Source organism: Petaurus breviceps, unplaced genomic scaffold (genome assembly GCF_028583685.1).
Source record: "Petaurus breviceps papuanus isolate PSGF00001 unplaced genomic scaffold, PetGlider_PUasm1.0 90822, whole genome shotgun sequence".
Classification (NCBI taxonomy): Eukaryota; Metazoa; Chordata; class Mammalia; order Diprotodontia; family Petauridae; genus Petaurus; species Petaurus breviceps.
In genome coordinates this window covers 24905886-24923141 of record NW_027187351.1, presented here as the reverse complement: position 1 = coordinate 24923141, position 17256 = coordinate 24905886, and the positions used below count along the sequence as shown (strand labels likewise).

At 37.9% G+C, this 17256-nt stretch overlaps 1 protein-coding gene across 1 annotated transcript in view; it reads right to left on the bottom strand.

The window, feature by feature from the left end:
* The window catches only part of COL19A1 (collagen type XIX alpha 1 chain), a 426484-nt gene that overhangs the window by 112848 nt on the left and 296380 nt on the right, over nucleotides 1-17256 (bottom strand). Inside the window, exon 19 of the mRNA XM_069070725.1 lies at nucleotides 5526-5570. Coding sequence (XP_068926826.1) covers nucleotides 5526-5570 — 45 coding nt within the window. The remainder of the gene's footprint in view (nucleotides 1-5525; nucleotides 5571-17256) is intronic.

The window sequence follows — 17256 nt, the reverse complement described above, 5'->3', positions numbered from 1 at the left end:
GGAGTCTGATCACCCATTGGCTTCATACTCTGCCAAACTTCAAAATGATTTTGATTTTTCCTTTGGAACTCTTTCAAAAAAAGCTTATAAATGGAACAAGGAAATAGGGGCTGTCTGTTGCTGGATAGTTTTTCTTAGTAGTTCCTAAGTTCCAGTGGCGTTTGATGTTGACCTAGAGGCATTCCCCAGAGTGCCATTGACTTAGTCTTTTTCCCCTTACTTTGAGAGAAGAAGTTTGTTTTATAGGAGATAGGAAGTTGAGGAAGCAGAGAGGAGGAGGAAGAAGCAGACATCTTGCTAGTGAAAGACATGTTGTAGGGCTACAGAAAGAAGATGGTGGAAATTGCAACTAGTGGCAATGAATTCTCAGCCAGAGGATATTTCATGTGTAAACTCTATCCAGGATGAATCATGTATTACTGATCCCACTTGGAATGGGATAGAGACTGAATACCTTCCTTCCCCTCTATCCTTTTCCCTTCTCTAGAAAGAACAGATTCTAGAGGTGGTCTTTTACTCATGCCACACTCACTGCTTCCCTCTGGGATTGGGAGACATTGACTTTTGTTCTAAATATTTACTTTATTTTTTAAAAAGAGAGAAGATAAGAAATTTTCTTCTTTTAGAGGTGAAATCATTCATTCATACCGAACCTCAGAGCTTAGAGCTCACTTAGAATCTTTGGGTAAATTTTGGATTCCAGAATTAGATAATATAAGAGTAGCAAAGAGTCAAAAACTGAAGACTCTACCTTAAAAAATCACTAATTGGTAAAAAGATCAGGCTGCAAAGTTAGAGAGTGGGCATTCCATTTCCCCTGCTTGCTAGAGACTGCCATATTTTGTATACACTAGGGTTTAAAAGAAAAACATATCCTCACAAAAGAGGGGAGTGAATTGCTTGGAAATGGAAAGCTGGACTTTCAAAGGGCAGTGAGCTATTTGTGAAGATTTTCTCACACAAAGGGAGGGGTAGAGAGTTGTACAAACCTGCACAATAGGCTTTCTGGCCTAGAGGATGATTTCTAGTTCAGCTTGCCACAAGATGCTAAAATATACTTTCCTGCATATAAACTTTAGAAACCATTTAGTATGGCCTAATGGAGCTATCAATGGTCTGTGAGTCAAGAGAACAGACTTCCACTCAGTTGCTGTTCAGTAATGTCTGACTTCATAAACCCATGTACCATAGCATGCTAATACTATCTATGGAGTTTTCTTGGCAAATGATGCTGGAGTGGTTTGCCATTTCTTCGCCAGCAGATTAAGGCAAACAGAGGTTAAATGACTTGCCCAGGGTCATATACTACTAAGTGACTGAGGCCAAATTTGAACTCAGGTTTTCCTGACTCCAGGCCCAGCACTGAGCCATCTAGCTGCCCCTACTACTCAATAGTATAATCTTATGAAGTCATTTAACTTCTCCATACATACCAAAGCTTAAAATTTTAGAACTGGAAGGGAGCTTAAAAATAATTTAGTCCAGCTTCCTTGTTTGATAAATGAGGAAACTGAGGTCCTGAGAAATGAGGTGACTTGACCAAGGTCATGTTGTAAGTAGAAGCCACAAGGTAGTAGATGAGCTAAGGTTCAAAGCCAGGAGCTCTGACTCCAAATATAGTTCTTTTTAATTCAGAAAATTTACTATATACCTCATAATATAGTTTTGCACAGTAAATAGAATGTTTTTGAAAATTAAAAATACTCTAAACAAATGCAAAGGATATTGATGATGATAATCATCAAAATGGAGGAGTTTCTCAATGGTTACTCCAGATTGATGGGGAAGCTCCATGCTTCCAATAACTTGTTTTAGAACTTTTCCAGAAATCAACATCAGATCATTAGTTTGAGCAGTTGTGGGAAACCAACAAAGTCATGTGTGGCCCTTTAGGTCCTTAAGTGCAACCTTTTGACTGAATCCAAACTTCACAGAACAAATTCTTTGGATTCAGTCAAAGGGCTGCACTTGAGGACCTAGAGGGCCACATGTGGCCTTAAGGTTTCAGGTTCCCCACCCCTGGGTAGTTTGCAGAATGTAGATGATCTAGGAAAAGTGATTTAAACTCATCAAGGAAAACTAGGTAATTTCTTTCTATTTCTCTACTACTTATATTGGATAGTCTATTAGCCATTTTAATTCTGTCTGTCACAACCATTCTCCTTGGCAGAGAAAACAGAAACAAACTGAAAAAAAAGTTGAGCAGCTCTTCCTTCTCTCTGTTGACAATTATCATCATTTCATCCACAGTGAGCAGTGGCCTCATCCCTATGTTCATTCTCTTTTCATCAAAACAAATGAAGTCAAAAGAGCCCCCTCCCCAAAACCCCCCAATTTTTTTATCTATCTTTTCTGACCAGATCTGGCTCATTCTGGGCATTAACATTCCTGACACTATTCTTATAGGACTGTCTCATGGCCTGGTACATAGTAAGGGCTATTTATATGTTAGTTATTATTATTTATATTTATCCTCTGTCATCCGCCATTGCTTCTATCATCTGTATATGTCTACTTAGAATCTAAGTGAGTCCCCCAGGCAGCCACATCTGTCTCTTGAGACAAATATCTCTTTCCCACTTCAGGAGAATTCTTTGTGAATGTTCAGAATCTCATTCTTGAGAGCTTACCATCCCTCATGGAATGACATGCCCTGTGGCACTTTGGTCCACAGAGTCTTAATAGTAAAAACTCACATTTATAACTGCTTATAAGTTTATAAGTACCTTTGCAAGTGTTCTTCTTAGGATATTATTTCAAATACTGTGGAGAGTTCAAATGGAAGAGGAATGCCCAATTGATCCTCCATGTATTTCTACTTGTGATGGCATTGTGCTTACTATAGGGGTGGCTAGGTGATGTAGTAGATAGAGTGCTGAGTCTGTAGTCAGGAAGATTCAACTCCCTGATTTCAAATCTGGCCTGATACAGTTAGTAACTATGTGACCCTGGGCAAGTCACTAAACATGGTCTCAGTTTCCTTTTCTGTATAATGAGCTAAATAAGGAAAAAGCAAACCACTCCAGTATTTTAGCCAAGAAAATCCCAAGTGGGGGGTCACAAAGAGTTGGACATGACTGAAATGACTAAACAACAGCCTCTGGCTTAATATATCAAGCCTAAGAATACTACAGAAGTCCTTAGTGAGATCCCTGATCTCTCGAAAGATATCAGACTAACAATCCCCATGGGGGAAGAAAAACAAATGCATGAGGAATGCCTATTGAACATATTCTGTAGTTGAATGGGCAGTCAGTATCACAGTTAATACATGTAATTTGGACAGGTACTTCAAGTAGACAAGTAATCTGGGCCCAGAATCAGACAGGATGAAGGCTGAGTTGCACTGAATAAAGTTCATGGCCCTTTCAATATTTCTACATCACTTTTTAAATCAATGTTTTCATAATGAGATCTGGCTGCAAATCAGGAAATTACAATCACACAAAAATCAAAATTATAGATGATCCAAAAGGCAATGGAGAGAAAGACATGGTAGATGTAATGTAGCATATTACCAATAATTACTTGAATTGTATAACTGAAAAGGAAGTAGGATCATTGAGAGTTAGACATAAAAGATAGGCAACCCAGCTCCAGCTTTGCATTACTATCTAGAGAATGCTTTGAAAACTCTATAAGGTCTTCCATGCATTGGGTAGACTCTATAGAAGATTTATATAGACACAAATTGTATGTTTATCCATATAGATAAATCTATAGATATAGATTGTACAAGATGAGAAGATATGGGCAGGTTTCAGCTTGTACTGTTGAAAGAACAAACATATTGAAGAATCTAGGATCAATGGAAACATAAAGAAGCATTATTTTTTTCAAAATCAATGTTGAAAGGTTATTTTTATGTAATGATTTTATTTACATGTTGATTTTTATATTTAGGTGTCTAACATTCATGTTTCTTAGTCATTTTATCCAATGCCTTGCTTATTTGCAGTTTTCCTACCCTTCATTTATGCATTCCAATCACTATTGGTTCATGTGTATCACATGTTGTCTCAAGATTTCTGCTGTCTCCTCTAGGCTGTTACTTCTTCTTTTCATAATTGAACTGGTTCTCTCTAATTCTACTTCATTTAAGATTCTGAGATAGGAGATTTGAGCAACACTTTTCTTCAGGGCTTGATACACCTGTTCCACAGAATCAGTTCTCATCACTGTGAGGTTTTAAATGTTCCTAAAGTAACTTGGATTTCCTAATCAATAAAGTACCGTTCTGGCAAAACACAAGCCAGCTGTTCTTTTTTTCAGGAAATAAATCATCATTTAGATCCTTTTTAAAGGGCCACAGCTTTTTTTTTTTAGCTCAGTTGTCTCATGGGACAAGTTGAGAATAACTTTTTAAAAAATTTGTATCTGTCTCTAACTTTACAACAACTAATTGAAAACTCTGACTCATTTTCTAGATGGGTTATGGTTCTGTAAGATATCCCATCATGAGAAATATGGATGAGTCAAATTCTTTGATTTCTTTTCAAAAATGTCAAAATTTTTTTTTCCCCTGCAGGAAGCTTCATTTTCAATGGTCAATCTACACAAAGCATAAAGGACATAAAATTAGACTCCCTGCTGTTCTCCATTTCCTCTGAATTGGCACTTTGGCAGTATTTTCTGCATTGGAGATGCACAATTTTTTTAATGGGCTGGCATATAAGACATGTAAGTTATAATTTCAAGATTCATGTCAAAATGCTCTGCCCTTAATCATGAGAATTCTTAGTAGGTGAATGAAAGCACCATGGACAGAGACTTTATTACTATATACTCTATAGGATTTTTTGACCACCTCATCGCTAGTTAGAGGTTTAATGTGTATTGCTGTAACTAGGTTAGGGATTGCAATTATAGTCACTGCTGAATTTAATCAGTTTCTGAAGCAAACTGATAGAGAAAGGAGAGGGTAGAAATGGGGGAAGTCCTGGTGACCATAAAAGTGAACCTGCCAACACAATCATTCATAAATACATAGAAATTAGAAAATAAGGACACAATAGAAATTCACCAGAAGTTTAGTTGCAAGATGATTCACTTATGAGAAAAAAAACAGGCTTTATTATGTGTAAGCCATTCTTTTCAACCATAAAACACTATAACAAAGCTCAAAGGTTTATGCTTGAATGCTTAAATGATTCATTTTTCTTAAATAGAAAGGGATCATCTACTGCCACAAAATGTTTAGAATATTTTTGGTTATACAAACTGAAGAATATCCAATAATAAATCAGAACTTGTAGTTTAAAAACATTCACCATGTTATAACTATTTCCCTTTGATTCATTCTTTACACCATTTCCAAATGATATTCAATGATATTTCCTTAAAAGCTTCTCCTGGTTAATCCCTAAATTGCCATGTAGCCAGCAGGCAGGTGTTTCATAAAGCAAAGTGAATGACCACCCCAAGAGCTCAGACTCAGCTGTTAAAAATTCAACCATTCCCTGAGATATAAAAGTAAAACTTGACAAAAAACTCAATGATTTCAGAAAAATTAAAATTCCATTTACCTTTTCTCCTTTAGGGATATTTGCTCCAGTCTCACCAAGGTTTCCCTAAATGGAAATAATTAAAAAGGAGTCCCATAATATTTTACACATTCATCCTTATTTTTTAAAATATCAAAACTTTTAATATTTATATTTAACAAAATATATGTATATTAATGTGAAACAAAATTGTATTTAATATAATTCTGGAGATCAAATGACCTATTTTTGAGTGATCACAAAAATTTACAAACTCTAAAATTAATTTCAACCATTAAGAACAGAAGCTATATTTGAGTATCCCAATAGGTTTTCATTGTTATACATGCTGCTCTAAGCAAAAGAAGCAGTTCAACACAATTATTAGAATAGTTGTGGGATTTCAAATATTTATGTGCTCTATTTTCTTAAAAATGTAATTTTTCAAATACCTGAAAATAGTATTGGGTCATGAAGCACTGATATACTTTTGTTAGAATGATATATAGTGAAACATTTATGTGGCACCCAAGTCACTATTAATGTGACTAGATGTGTGAACTAGATGACCTCTGAAATAGTTCATAACCCTATTCTATAGGTTCATTTAAAATCAATTTTAGAAGCAACAGTATACTAGAGAGTAGACTAAACTAAATGGGTGCCTTGGATCACCCTGCAGGGAAGTTATATATGATGGGGATGATCTGAGGGTTGTTGTGAGGATCAAATGAGATATTTGTAAAGCAGTTAGCACAGTGCCTGGCACTTAGGTGATTAGTAAATGTATGTTCCTTTTCCCTTTTCCCCATCTCAGGATCATCAAAGTGTCCTGATGTGGTCAGCCAGATGTATTTATTAGGAGGGCCAAGCCCAGATGTCATCTACAGTTCACTGAAACAGGAGCTACTCAGATAGAAAATTACCCGAAAGGACTTTGGACCAAGACAAATTACAGGGGTCAGTTGTGGTTATAAGTTTCTCTGCTTCTCCCTCACCACCACACCCTGAGTAGTCTGGAGGGTCTCAGATGCTCTGAGGCCAATGGATAGACAACTCTGTAATACCAACTGGCATTTGTTAGAGATTAAGAAATGCTGTCATGGTTTTACTTTTGTTTTCCCTATATAGAAAAACAACATTGAAATACCGGTGAAGACCACTAATATCTAGATAGACATAGATATATCTATATAGATATCTATGTCTACATGTATATATAGTTCTATATCTACATAGATATGCATATACAATATACATCAATGTATACATATAACATACATATCCTATAGGCACATATGCTTATATGTGTGTTTAATAGTAATAATAATAATAATAGCTAGCATGTATGTGTTTGCTCCAGGACCAGTGCTCAATCCACTGTACCACCTGTCTCTTATATAGGTAGACATGTATTAGTATGGGAATATACATATGTGTAAATATATTTATACATATATAGTCAGACATCTGCTACCTGTGTAATGCTGGGAGAGTCACTTAACCCCTGTCTACTTCAGTTTCTTCAACTGAAATAGAGATTATTATAGCACCTACCTTTCAAGGTTGTTGTGAGAATCAAATGAGATAATATCATAGTGCCTGGCATGTAGTAGGTACTTAATAAATGCTTATTCCTTCCTTTCCTATATAGATATGTCATATAACCTCTCTGAGCCTCAGGCAACTCTCTAAGAGTTTAAGTGAGAGAAAAGTTGTAATCTGTGAAGTTGGATGAAGAGTTCAAATTAATGAAATAACAGGTCCTTGATGTACCTACATGTGTGTACATCTATCTATGTATGTATCTATCTACATGCAGGGATTTTACCAGTCAATCAGTAGGTCAGTAAGCATTGATTTGACATCTACTGTATGCCAGGCACTGTGCTATATTGTTTGCTTTTAAGGAACTCATGGTCTACCAGATCCACCTAAGACCCTGTACCTAATGCATAGATATAGATTATGTATGTAAGTATATGTGTAAACATATATACACAATACATATTTATACATATGTGTTTATAGAGTGATTAAAGTATTGGATTCAAATCTTTCCCGTGACAACTTGTGTGACCACAGATGAGTTACTTAGCCTTTCACTGTCATGGACAACTCTAAGACTATAGGTCATAGAGTTTCTAAAAGAATAGGTTTGTAATCTATAATGACAGAGAGCTGCTGATCCTCACAAGTTGTAAGGATTTCTACAATAGGAATTCTCCTTGCCAATGAAATCCCAGGTCCAAATTAGCAACACAAAAGTTATACCACACACACATACATATGTATAAAACTTGTCATTTGACATGGGAGATCTTCCTTTGGGGGCTGCACTAGGTTATTTGACATCATAGAACCTATAAAAGTAGCTAAGGTCACTATTGTGCCTGGCAGTTGAAGGTCTGGCCTTGAATTTTACCCAGGTTAATCCATTGGGGCTCTGGTAAGTACTTGATCAGATGGCTTTCTGAAACAGTGACAAGCAACTTTACCAACTTTTTCTGGTGTTAATTTTTATTCCTGTGGTGTTTTTGACACCACAGGTCACAAAAATGGAAAAATAGAAGTCTTCCTGTTAGATTTTAATTCCAAATTATGTAGGCCTGAGAGAAGGGATGATCTTGGTGACTCTGAGGAAGTCCCTACCCAATATGTTGCCATGGCATTTCATGTATCAGCCAGGAAGTGCTCCGGAAACATTCCAGTTTGGATAAAGGCCCTCTGTCCACTGACAGTCGGTGGATACCCAAATGAAGTCATGGTTTGAAACTTGAAGGGGAGAAATGGATTATTTTGTTGGCAAACTGGTTTTTTGGATGAACAATCTGGAGAACTGAACACTAGAAACTGGTTGCTGGGAGGCACAATCTCAAGCTTCAACAGCTGACACTGAATCTCTGCAAATTGTATTGAATGTGATGATAAAAGATAAGACGACTTTGCATTTTCAATGTGGATCTTTAGAAAATAAGATCAAATGTAAAATTTGTGAGTATTTGGCCTTTCCTGATAACAGTCCTTTTTCTCAGTTAGAATGTCATGAGGGGCTTTGGATCTGATGTTTTTAGAGGTTGACAGAGCTTATCAAATTTATATTAAAATTCCCAGAACTAAAGCCAAGGAGAATGGCTGCTGGGTTGCAAGTAGAATCTCCTTAAGGGAAGGAATATGCTTACTAGTATTGCTTCTTTAGAAACAGTCTTGCAAAGCAGTAGCAGCTGTTCTGGAGGGTTTTTTTTCCCAAGTAGAAAATCTTTCTCTTCTGCCATTTTCTTCTTTCCTTGTCCTTTCAACTTTCCCCTTCTCCATTCTTTTTTCCACATATGCAAACACATTCCCCCCACACATATAGACCTCTCTGTCTCACTATCTCTGTCTCTGTCTCTTTCACACACACACACACACACACACACACACACACACACACACACACATCCTTTTAATCTCCCTTATCTGTGAAAATTTTACTCTTTAAAAACAGCTCTTGCTTCCCCCTCCTTTAACTCCTCTCCATGCCTTCTGTCAGTATCTCTCTTTTTTTAGCTCACATCTGAAGGTCTTTTCATTGTTCCCATTTTTCAAACCTAGATAGATTTTATGCATTCTGGACACAGCTAACCAATGCTTTCTGATGAATAGGCAGGCCGTCCAATCCCCAGGTTCAATGAGAGTTGTGAACACAGGACAGAAGGATCTTTTCCTCCTCTCTCAAGGTCTCTCAGCTCAGCTCAGAGGGTCAACTCTGGGGTAGACTATCTTCTCTTTGTGCAGGGTCAGAATACAAAAGAGGGAAACTGAGAATTTTTCAAGGAGTCAAAAGAATTTAGGCAATTTCTAATGAATGGAGGCTACAGTCACCTGTTTGCTCCTGGAAATGTTATTTGAGGCTTGGCATCAATAGAATTTGCTGGGGGTGGGGTGATATCCAATCAACTGTATGCTGTTGTAATCTCTGATGTATCAGAACAGAATTGTTATCATTAAAAAAAACTCTGATCTGAATTATTCTGCATGAAGAAAACTTCAAGTTTTGACCCAAACTTTCTGTAAAGTTGCTAATAAAGTTAATTACACCTTTGCCCTGGTCACTTCCTCAGGGACCCTTATAAGCCCACTACCAGCTGCTTTGACAAAAATTCTGCTATTTGAGACTATTACTGAAAAGTGCGATGACTACCCAATTATTCATGTTACTGTTATGACATAAATCAGTGATGATTTGACCCTTTCAAGGGATCAATTTAGATTCCTCTGCATGTGTTCCTGATTCCAATGCATCTATCCCTACCTCCATTCCAAATTCTCTGTATCTTTCTCCATGTATGTCTCTTGGTTTCACTGTTCCCCCTTTCCCTGCCTTCATCCCCCATTTGACCCTTTCCTCTCTTTGCCATCTCCATCTATTGTTCTGCCCTTCTCTTTTATAACTACTAACACCATGTCAGCAAAGAATTGCAAAAAAAACAAAACCCTAAATCAACAAAAATAGAAGGAAAACTGCCAATTTAAAAGCCACGTATCAATGTGACTGTGAAGAGGGAATAACATACTCACTCAGTTGGGTATATAGCTATCTTGCCCAATAGGGGAGTTAGAAAGGAGGTATACAAGATAAGGAGGGGGGACTGATAGAAAGGAGGTATGATTATGGTAGGTGGTGGTCAGAAGCAAAACACTGGTGAAGAGAAAGAAGGTGAAAGAAGAGAGAGACAGACAGACAGACACAGAGAAAGAATCAGAGAGACAGAAAGACAGAGATAGAGAGAGAGACATAGAGAGAGAAATGGGAGGGGGAATAAGATACAGGGAAATAATCAGCATTACTGTGAATGTGAAATGGATTTCCTTGAGGGAAATTCTCAATTTCCCTCTTTTGTATTCTGACCCTGCACAAAGAAGACAGTTTTCTGCCCCAGAGAGTACCACTCTCATTGCCACATGTATGACTTTCTGATTTATAAAGCTAAGAGTAATACAGAGCCAGAAATACTCCTTAGGGTTGCCATGAAAAAAAGTGGGCACCAATAAATATCTAACTAGCTTTTTTTTGCCTCGTCTCTCCTCACTCTAATTTAGCCTCCATTTAACCAACAAGGTGATTTTTCTAAATTGTAGGCTTGACTGTGACATCTCTTTCACCCCCACCTCACTTAATGAACTTGAGAGGCTTCCTTTTACAACTCCAAGATCAAAAATAAACACTTCTACAAGTCAGTCCCCAATTGATAAGTGGTGAAAGGATATGAACAGGCAGTTCTCAGAGGAAGAAATTAAAGATATCTATAAGCATATGAAAAATGCTCTAAATCACTATTGACTAGAGAAATTAAAATCAAAACAGCCCTGAGGTGCCACATCTCACCAGTCAGATTGGTTAAGATGACAAAACAGGAAAATGATAAATGCTGGAGAGGATGTGTAAAATTGGAACACTAATACATTGTTGGTGGAGTTGTGAACTGATCCAACCATTCTGGAGAACAATCTGGAACTATGCACAAAGGGCTATAAGTAATTTCATATACTTTTATTTAGAAATACCACTTCTAGGGTAGTATCCCAAAGAGATCATAGAAGCAGGAGGAAGACCCATATGTACAAAAATATTTATAACAACTCTTTTTGTGGTAGCAAAGAATTGGAAATTAAGGGAATGCCCACCAATTGGAGAATGGCTGAATAAGTTATGGTATATGAATGTAACGGAAAGCTATTGCACCATGAGAAACAAAGAGCAGATGGACTTCATATTTACCTGGAGAGGCTTATATGAACTGATACTGAATGAGAAGAGCAGAATCAGGAAAAATTTGTACACAATTACAGATACAATGTATGTGTGATGACCGACTTCGATAGACTGGACTCTTCTCAGAAATGCAGGGCTATAAGTAAACTCCAAAAGACTCATGATGGAGAGAGATGCCTACATTCAGAGAAAGAACTAGAAAGAACAGAGTTTGAAGCAAATTACCTGCTCTCTTTCTTTTTCTTGTTTGGTTTTGTTTCCTCTTTCTCACTGTTCATTCCATTTGATACAATCCTTCTTTATAACCTGACTAGTATCTAATGTGAAACTGTTTACAGATCCTATACTTGATTGTATGCTGCCAGGGGCGGGGGGGGGGGGGGGGGTGGGGGAGGTGGTGGTTGAAACTCAAAGAACTGGGTACCTGAATCTTGTAAACTCAAAGTAAACTAACAAATTGATAAAGACCAATAAATAAATAAATAAAACACTTCTCTTTAGTGTTACAAGCTCTTTATAGCTTATTCCCTCCCTATCTTTCCAGCCTCCTTACATGCTATTTCTCTCTATACACTACAATTCAGCTATATTGGCTTGATGTTTCTTACCTACAGTGCTCCTCTCATTTCTGTGTCATTATATAAGCTCTCTTTTATGCCTGGAATACTCTGCCATGACCTCACCAACAGCCTCTTAGTTTCTGTGACCTCCTTTAAGAATAAGCTCAAAGCTCACCTTTTGCAGCTATTTCCCAGTCCCTTCAGTTACAAATATCTTCCCTTTCTGAGATAATCTTCCATCTACTACAAATACATCTTGTATCTACTTAGTTATTTATATGTTGACATCCCCATTTGAATGTAAACTTCTTGAAGGCAGGGATTGTTCTTTGCCTGTCTTTGTATTCCCAGTACTTAGCACAGTGCCAAACACATAATAAATGCTTAATCAATGCTTTTTGTTGATTTATGATAACAAGTGCTTAATAATACTTTTGACTAATTTCATCTTCTGTCCATTGTGAATTGCCTTAGTTGCAAATAGCTCTTATGTGATCTAGAATTAAGCAGATTAAAGTTTTTGACATTTTTGCAGTTAATTTATTTCCAGATATGTCTAAAGTTAGTTTTGATGCTGCTTATAGTAATCAAAGAACTCATAATTTAAAAATGCAAAAATGTATTTCCCCCCCTCATTATTCTGCTATTCTATAAGATTAAGGTAACATTTAGATTATTCTCAAAACTCTCAAAGGGATTTGTGATCACATTAATTTGGGAGTTCCCTCCAACAAAGTGAGTTGCAATCCATCTAATGCCCTTCCATCCTGTCCAACTCCAGGTAATGTCCTGCCAAAAGTTTGCCACAGGGGTCTCCCCAATGTTTTGGATGCCTTCCCTCCTTTTTCCTGACATCACAAGGATATCAGTGGAGCACTCCAGCCTCTACCTGTCATACTTAATTATTACCATAATTCCTCGCTGACATCCTTAATCCTGTTCTTTTTCAGAGCCCTTCATTGGTTATTTTCATAACCCATTATTTGCCTTTCCACTTCCCTCTGTGGATACCTATCTTTAGTCCTTTGGAGGCAGTGGTATTTCAAGTCTTATCTCTCCTATGCCAATACTAATAAATTATTTTGAAAATATGGGCCTTTGTTGTTACAGAAAGCTCAGGGTCAATAAAAATGCTGTGAAATTTCCAGAAAGCAACCCAGTCTGTTCTCTTCCTTCTTTTTCATTTTGGGCCCAACTCATGGTCCATCTATAGTGTGTATCCCAAATATTCATACTATTGACACGTTCTCATTTAGAGGCATAGTGAAATCTGGGCAAGAAATCATTCTTTATTCTTTTGGTCTTTCCTTTGTGGATTGACAGTACAAAATCTTCATGGTCTCTGAGTTTGAGGCAAGCAATCCAATGTTATTTGGAAGCAAGAGGATCTGGAGGACTTTAGCATCCGTGAAAAATCCCTCCTTGACCTGGACTGTGCTGGATCCCTTACATCTCACTAGCAAATACTTTTGGCAAGCATTTGTTTCCTTATTTTACACCTCATCTGATGTTTATTATCAGAGTCATTGAACAAGATCATCTCTGTTGTTACATCTTCTAAGGAAAACTAAATACTCTGGAAATGGGTAGGAAGCAGATGGTAAAAGAGATTGTAGGATAGCATTTTGTTCTGCTGAGTTGAATGCTTTTTTGTTATTAATGAAGAATTAAGTGAGGTAGAATCAAGATGGCGGAGTACAGGTAGCAACCCAGCTGAACTCTCTAAATATTTCCCCTCCAAAAAAACTTTAAAATAACACCTAAAGTTGAATTCTGGAGTGGTAAAACTGACAAAAAGTCAGAGTGAAACATTTTTCTAGCCTAAGATATCTTAGGAAGTTGGCAGAAGACATCTGTGATACCAGGATGAGAGCTGGCCTGAAGCTCAGGCTGCAGCAGCACCAGCAGTGGGCCATGGAGGCTGCCACAACAGTGGCTTCTATGGCTACCAGCCCAGAGATGGTAAGGGGTTTGGACAACTGGTCCAAAAAAGATTATAGGGACACTTCCCTGGCACTGGGTAGAGATGGCACTGATGGGCTACTACAATGCCAACATGCAGTTCTGTGTCAAAGTTCCAGGATAGAGAGGAGGGCTTATGGTCAGTCAACAGGGAGAAAGAACCCAGATCAGAGTTCCAGGGCAGGGAGGAACCCTAGCTCTTATGGCCAAGGAGAGCAGAGGACATGGTCAGAGTTCCAGGACCCAGAAAAATGCTAGCATGTGTGGCTGCATGGGAACAGAGGCCCTTCCTGGCTAAAGGCCAGAAATTAGACAAGGTGAGAAGTGACCACACATCTTCCTAGATCATACAACTTTGGAAGCACTGAAAATTTTGAAAACCCTCAGAGCTAGGTCTAAAAATAGCAACATGAAAACCCTGAAGCTTGGGACAGGGTCTTTCACCCATAATGAGCAGAGTCCAACTTTAGTATACAGTCCACAGTCAAGAAATAGGCTGGAAAAATGAGCAAACAGCAACAAAGAACTTGACCATAAAAGCATAGCATGGTGGCAGTAAAGACCATGTCAGAGACTCAGAAGAAAACAACAATATGAATACAGTGCCAACCAAAGTCTCAAAGAGAAATGCTAATTGGACACAAGCCCAACAAGAATTCCAGAATAGTCCAAGAAAGAGAAAAGAGTGATATCCTAGATATCCTAGAACCAGAAGGCAAAATAGAGAGTGAAAGAACCCACCAATCATCTCCTGAAAGAGATTACAATATGAATATTCTCAGGAATGTTATAGCTAAATTCAAGACCTCCCAGGTCAAGTAGAAAATACTACAAACAGCCAGAAAGAAAAATTCAAATATCATAGAATCGCAGGTCAGAATCACACAAAATCTAGCTGCTTCTGTGTTAAAGGAGTGAATGGCTTGGAATATGATGTTCTAGAAGGCAAACAAGCTAGAATTACAATCAAGGACAACCTATCTAGCAAAATAGTGTATTCTTTTAGGAAGGAAACTTTGATATTTATTGAAATAGAGGCCTTTCAAACATTCTTGATGAAATTATCAAAGCTAAATAGAAAATTTGACATCCAAATGCAAGACTCAAAAGAAACATAAAAAGGCAAACATGAAAGAGAAATCATAAGGGATTTAATAAGGTTAAACTATTTACATTCTTATATGGGAAGATGATACATGTAACTCTTTAGAATTTTAGCATTATTAGGGTGGTTGGGAGCCTACATAGACAGAGGGTCTGGGTGTGAGTTGATTAAGTTGGGATATTCTAAAAAATGGAATTAAAAAAAAAGGATTTACCGGGAGAAGGTGAAATGGAAATGGAGAATGAGGAAAATTATCTCACAAAAAGGAAGCACACAAGATAGAGCTTTTACAGTGGTGGGGTGCAGTGCATAGTAGGCAATATTTGATCGTCATTCTCATCAGAATTGTTTCAAAGATGGAAGAACTTATCTTCACTCTCAGCTGGGTATAGAAATATATCCTACCAGATAGGGAAGTAGAAGGAGAAGGGAAAAGAGAAAGGGAGGGGTGATATAAAAGGGACATGGAATAAGGGAGGTAGCAGTTAGAAGCAAAATAGACTCTTAGGGAGAAACAGTGAAAAGAAGGAGAGAAGGACAACAGAAAAAAACAGGATTCAGGGACATACACAGTAATCATAACTGTGAATGTGAGTGAGATCAACTCATCCATAAAGTGGAAGCAGACTGGAGAATGGATAAGAAACCAAAATCCTACATTATGTTGTTTACAAGGGAAATACTTGAAACAGAAAGACACACACAGAGTTAAAATAAGCACCCGGAGCAGAATCTACTAGAATATTTCAGCTGAAGTAAAAAAGGTAAGGGTAGCAATCATTTTCATAGACAGGGCAAAATCAAAAATAGATCTAATTAAAAGAGATATTCAGGGAAACTACATTTTGATAAAAGGAACAATGGAGAAGAAAATAGCAAACCACTCTGGTATCTTTGCCAAGAAAACGCCAAATAGGGTCATTGTGATAGTAATGGCATTTAAAGATTCCCCTGTATTGGCTTGGTTTTCAAATTGATTGTGTTAAAACCCAGAGTTTGTTAATCCCACCTGTGGGATGGACTTGTTGATGTGAAAAGAAAGTCCTGAACTGGGAGGAGCTGGTGACGTAGATTTGGAGAGACAAGAGAGAGGCAGAAGACCTTTTTTTTGGAAGCAGCACCTCGTGGAGAGAGAGAGGCTAAGAGAATTGCTGGTGGCCGCTTTGAATTGCCCTGGACTTTTGAGACCTGCCCCCTGAGCTGCCAAGGACTGAGGAGACATGGCTGTTTTGCTGGTACTTTGTCTGTCTGTTTTGATGTTGTTTTGCCAGATTTGTCCACTGGTGAAAGACAGTCCTGTTGTTGAAGAAGTCCTGGAACCTGGCTTTTGGCTAAGAAGCCCTGAGACTGTCCTGCAGACAGAGAGTGAATACTGTCCACTGGTGAAGGACGGTGCTGTTGTTGCAGGGGTCTGGAGACTGTCCTGCAGACAGAATGAATACTGTCCACTGGTGAAGGACATTGCTTTTGTTGCAGGGGTCTGGAGACTGTCCTGCAGACAGAATGAATACTGTCCACTGGTGAAGGACAGTGCTATTGTTGCAGGGGTCTGGGAACCTTTCTGTTGGTTCAGAATCCCTGAAGAAGGATTTTCTTGTTGTATGTTTACAGAAATCCTGGGAGAGGGCTTTGCTAATGTTTTCAGGGTTCTAGGACTGTTCTACAGACAGAGGATGAATTCATGAAGGGACTGGCAGTGTATCTTGTGGCCTTGCTAAGCCTTGTCTCCCCAGGAACTAAGATTGCTGAGAACTTGCCTCTTGTCAAGATGAAGAAAAGACCTCCATTTGGGTATTAAGTGCTGTGCTTAAACTTGATGTAACTCTGGGGTAGATTCAATTGTGATCCAGGGGTGGGGAACTTTTGACCTTTTTGTGTCCTATGGTTGAGCAAATGAATGTATTTTACTTATGTTTGGAAACTAATCTCCATTTGAGAAGAGGGCTTTGTGGTGGACTAAATGAAGGTATAGCCTAGGGGTGGAGAGGTATTTAGTACCGGACTTTGTGATTGATTAAATGATTGGAAGGTCCTGGGGTGGGGTAGTACTTGGAGATTATTTAATCACGCTTAGTAAATGCTGTATTTGGAATGATGTCATGTTTTGATCTTCTCTGTTCTTGGTTTGTCACTGAATAAAATGGAGAGCACCTATGCTGGTATTTTGAACCTGGGAAGTTGCCTTTCCTTGGCAATTACAGTACGGTCATGAAGAGTCAGAACAACAATAACACCACAGATAAAGAAGTAATATTAAAAAAATTGTAGCAAGTTTCTCTGATAAAAGTCTCCTTTCTCAAATATATAGGGAACTGAGTTAAATTTATAAAATTAAGAGCCATTCAGCAATTGACAAGTAGTTAAAAGATATGAACAGGTAGTTTTCAGAAG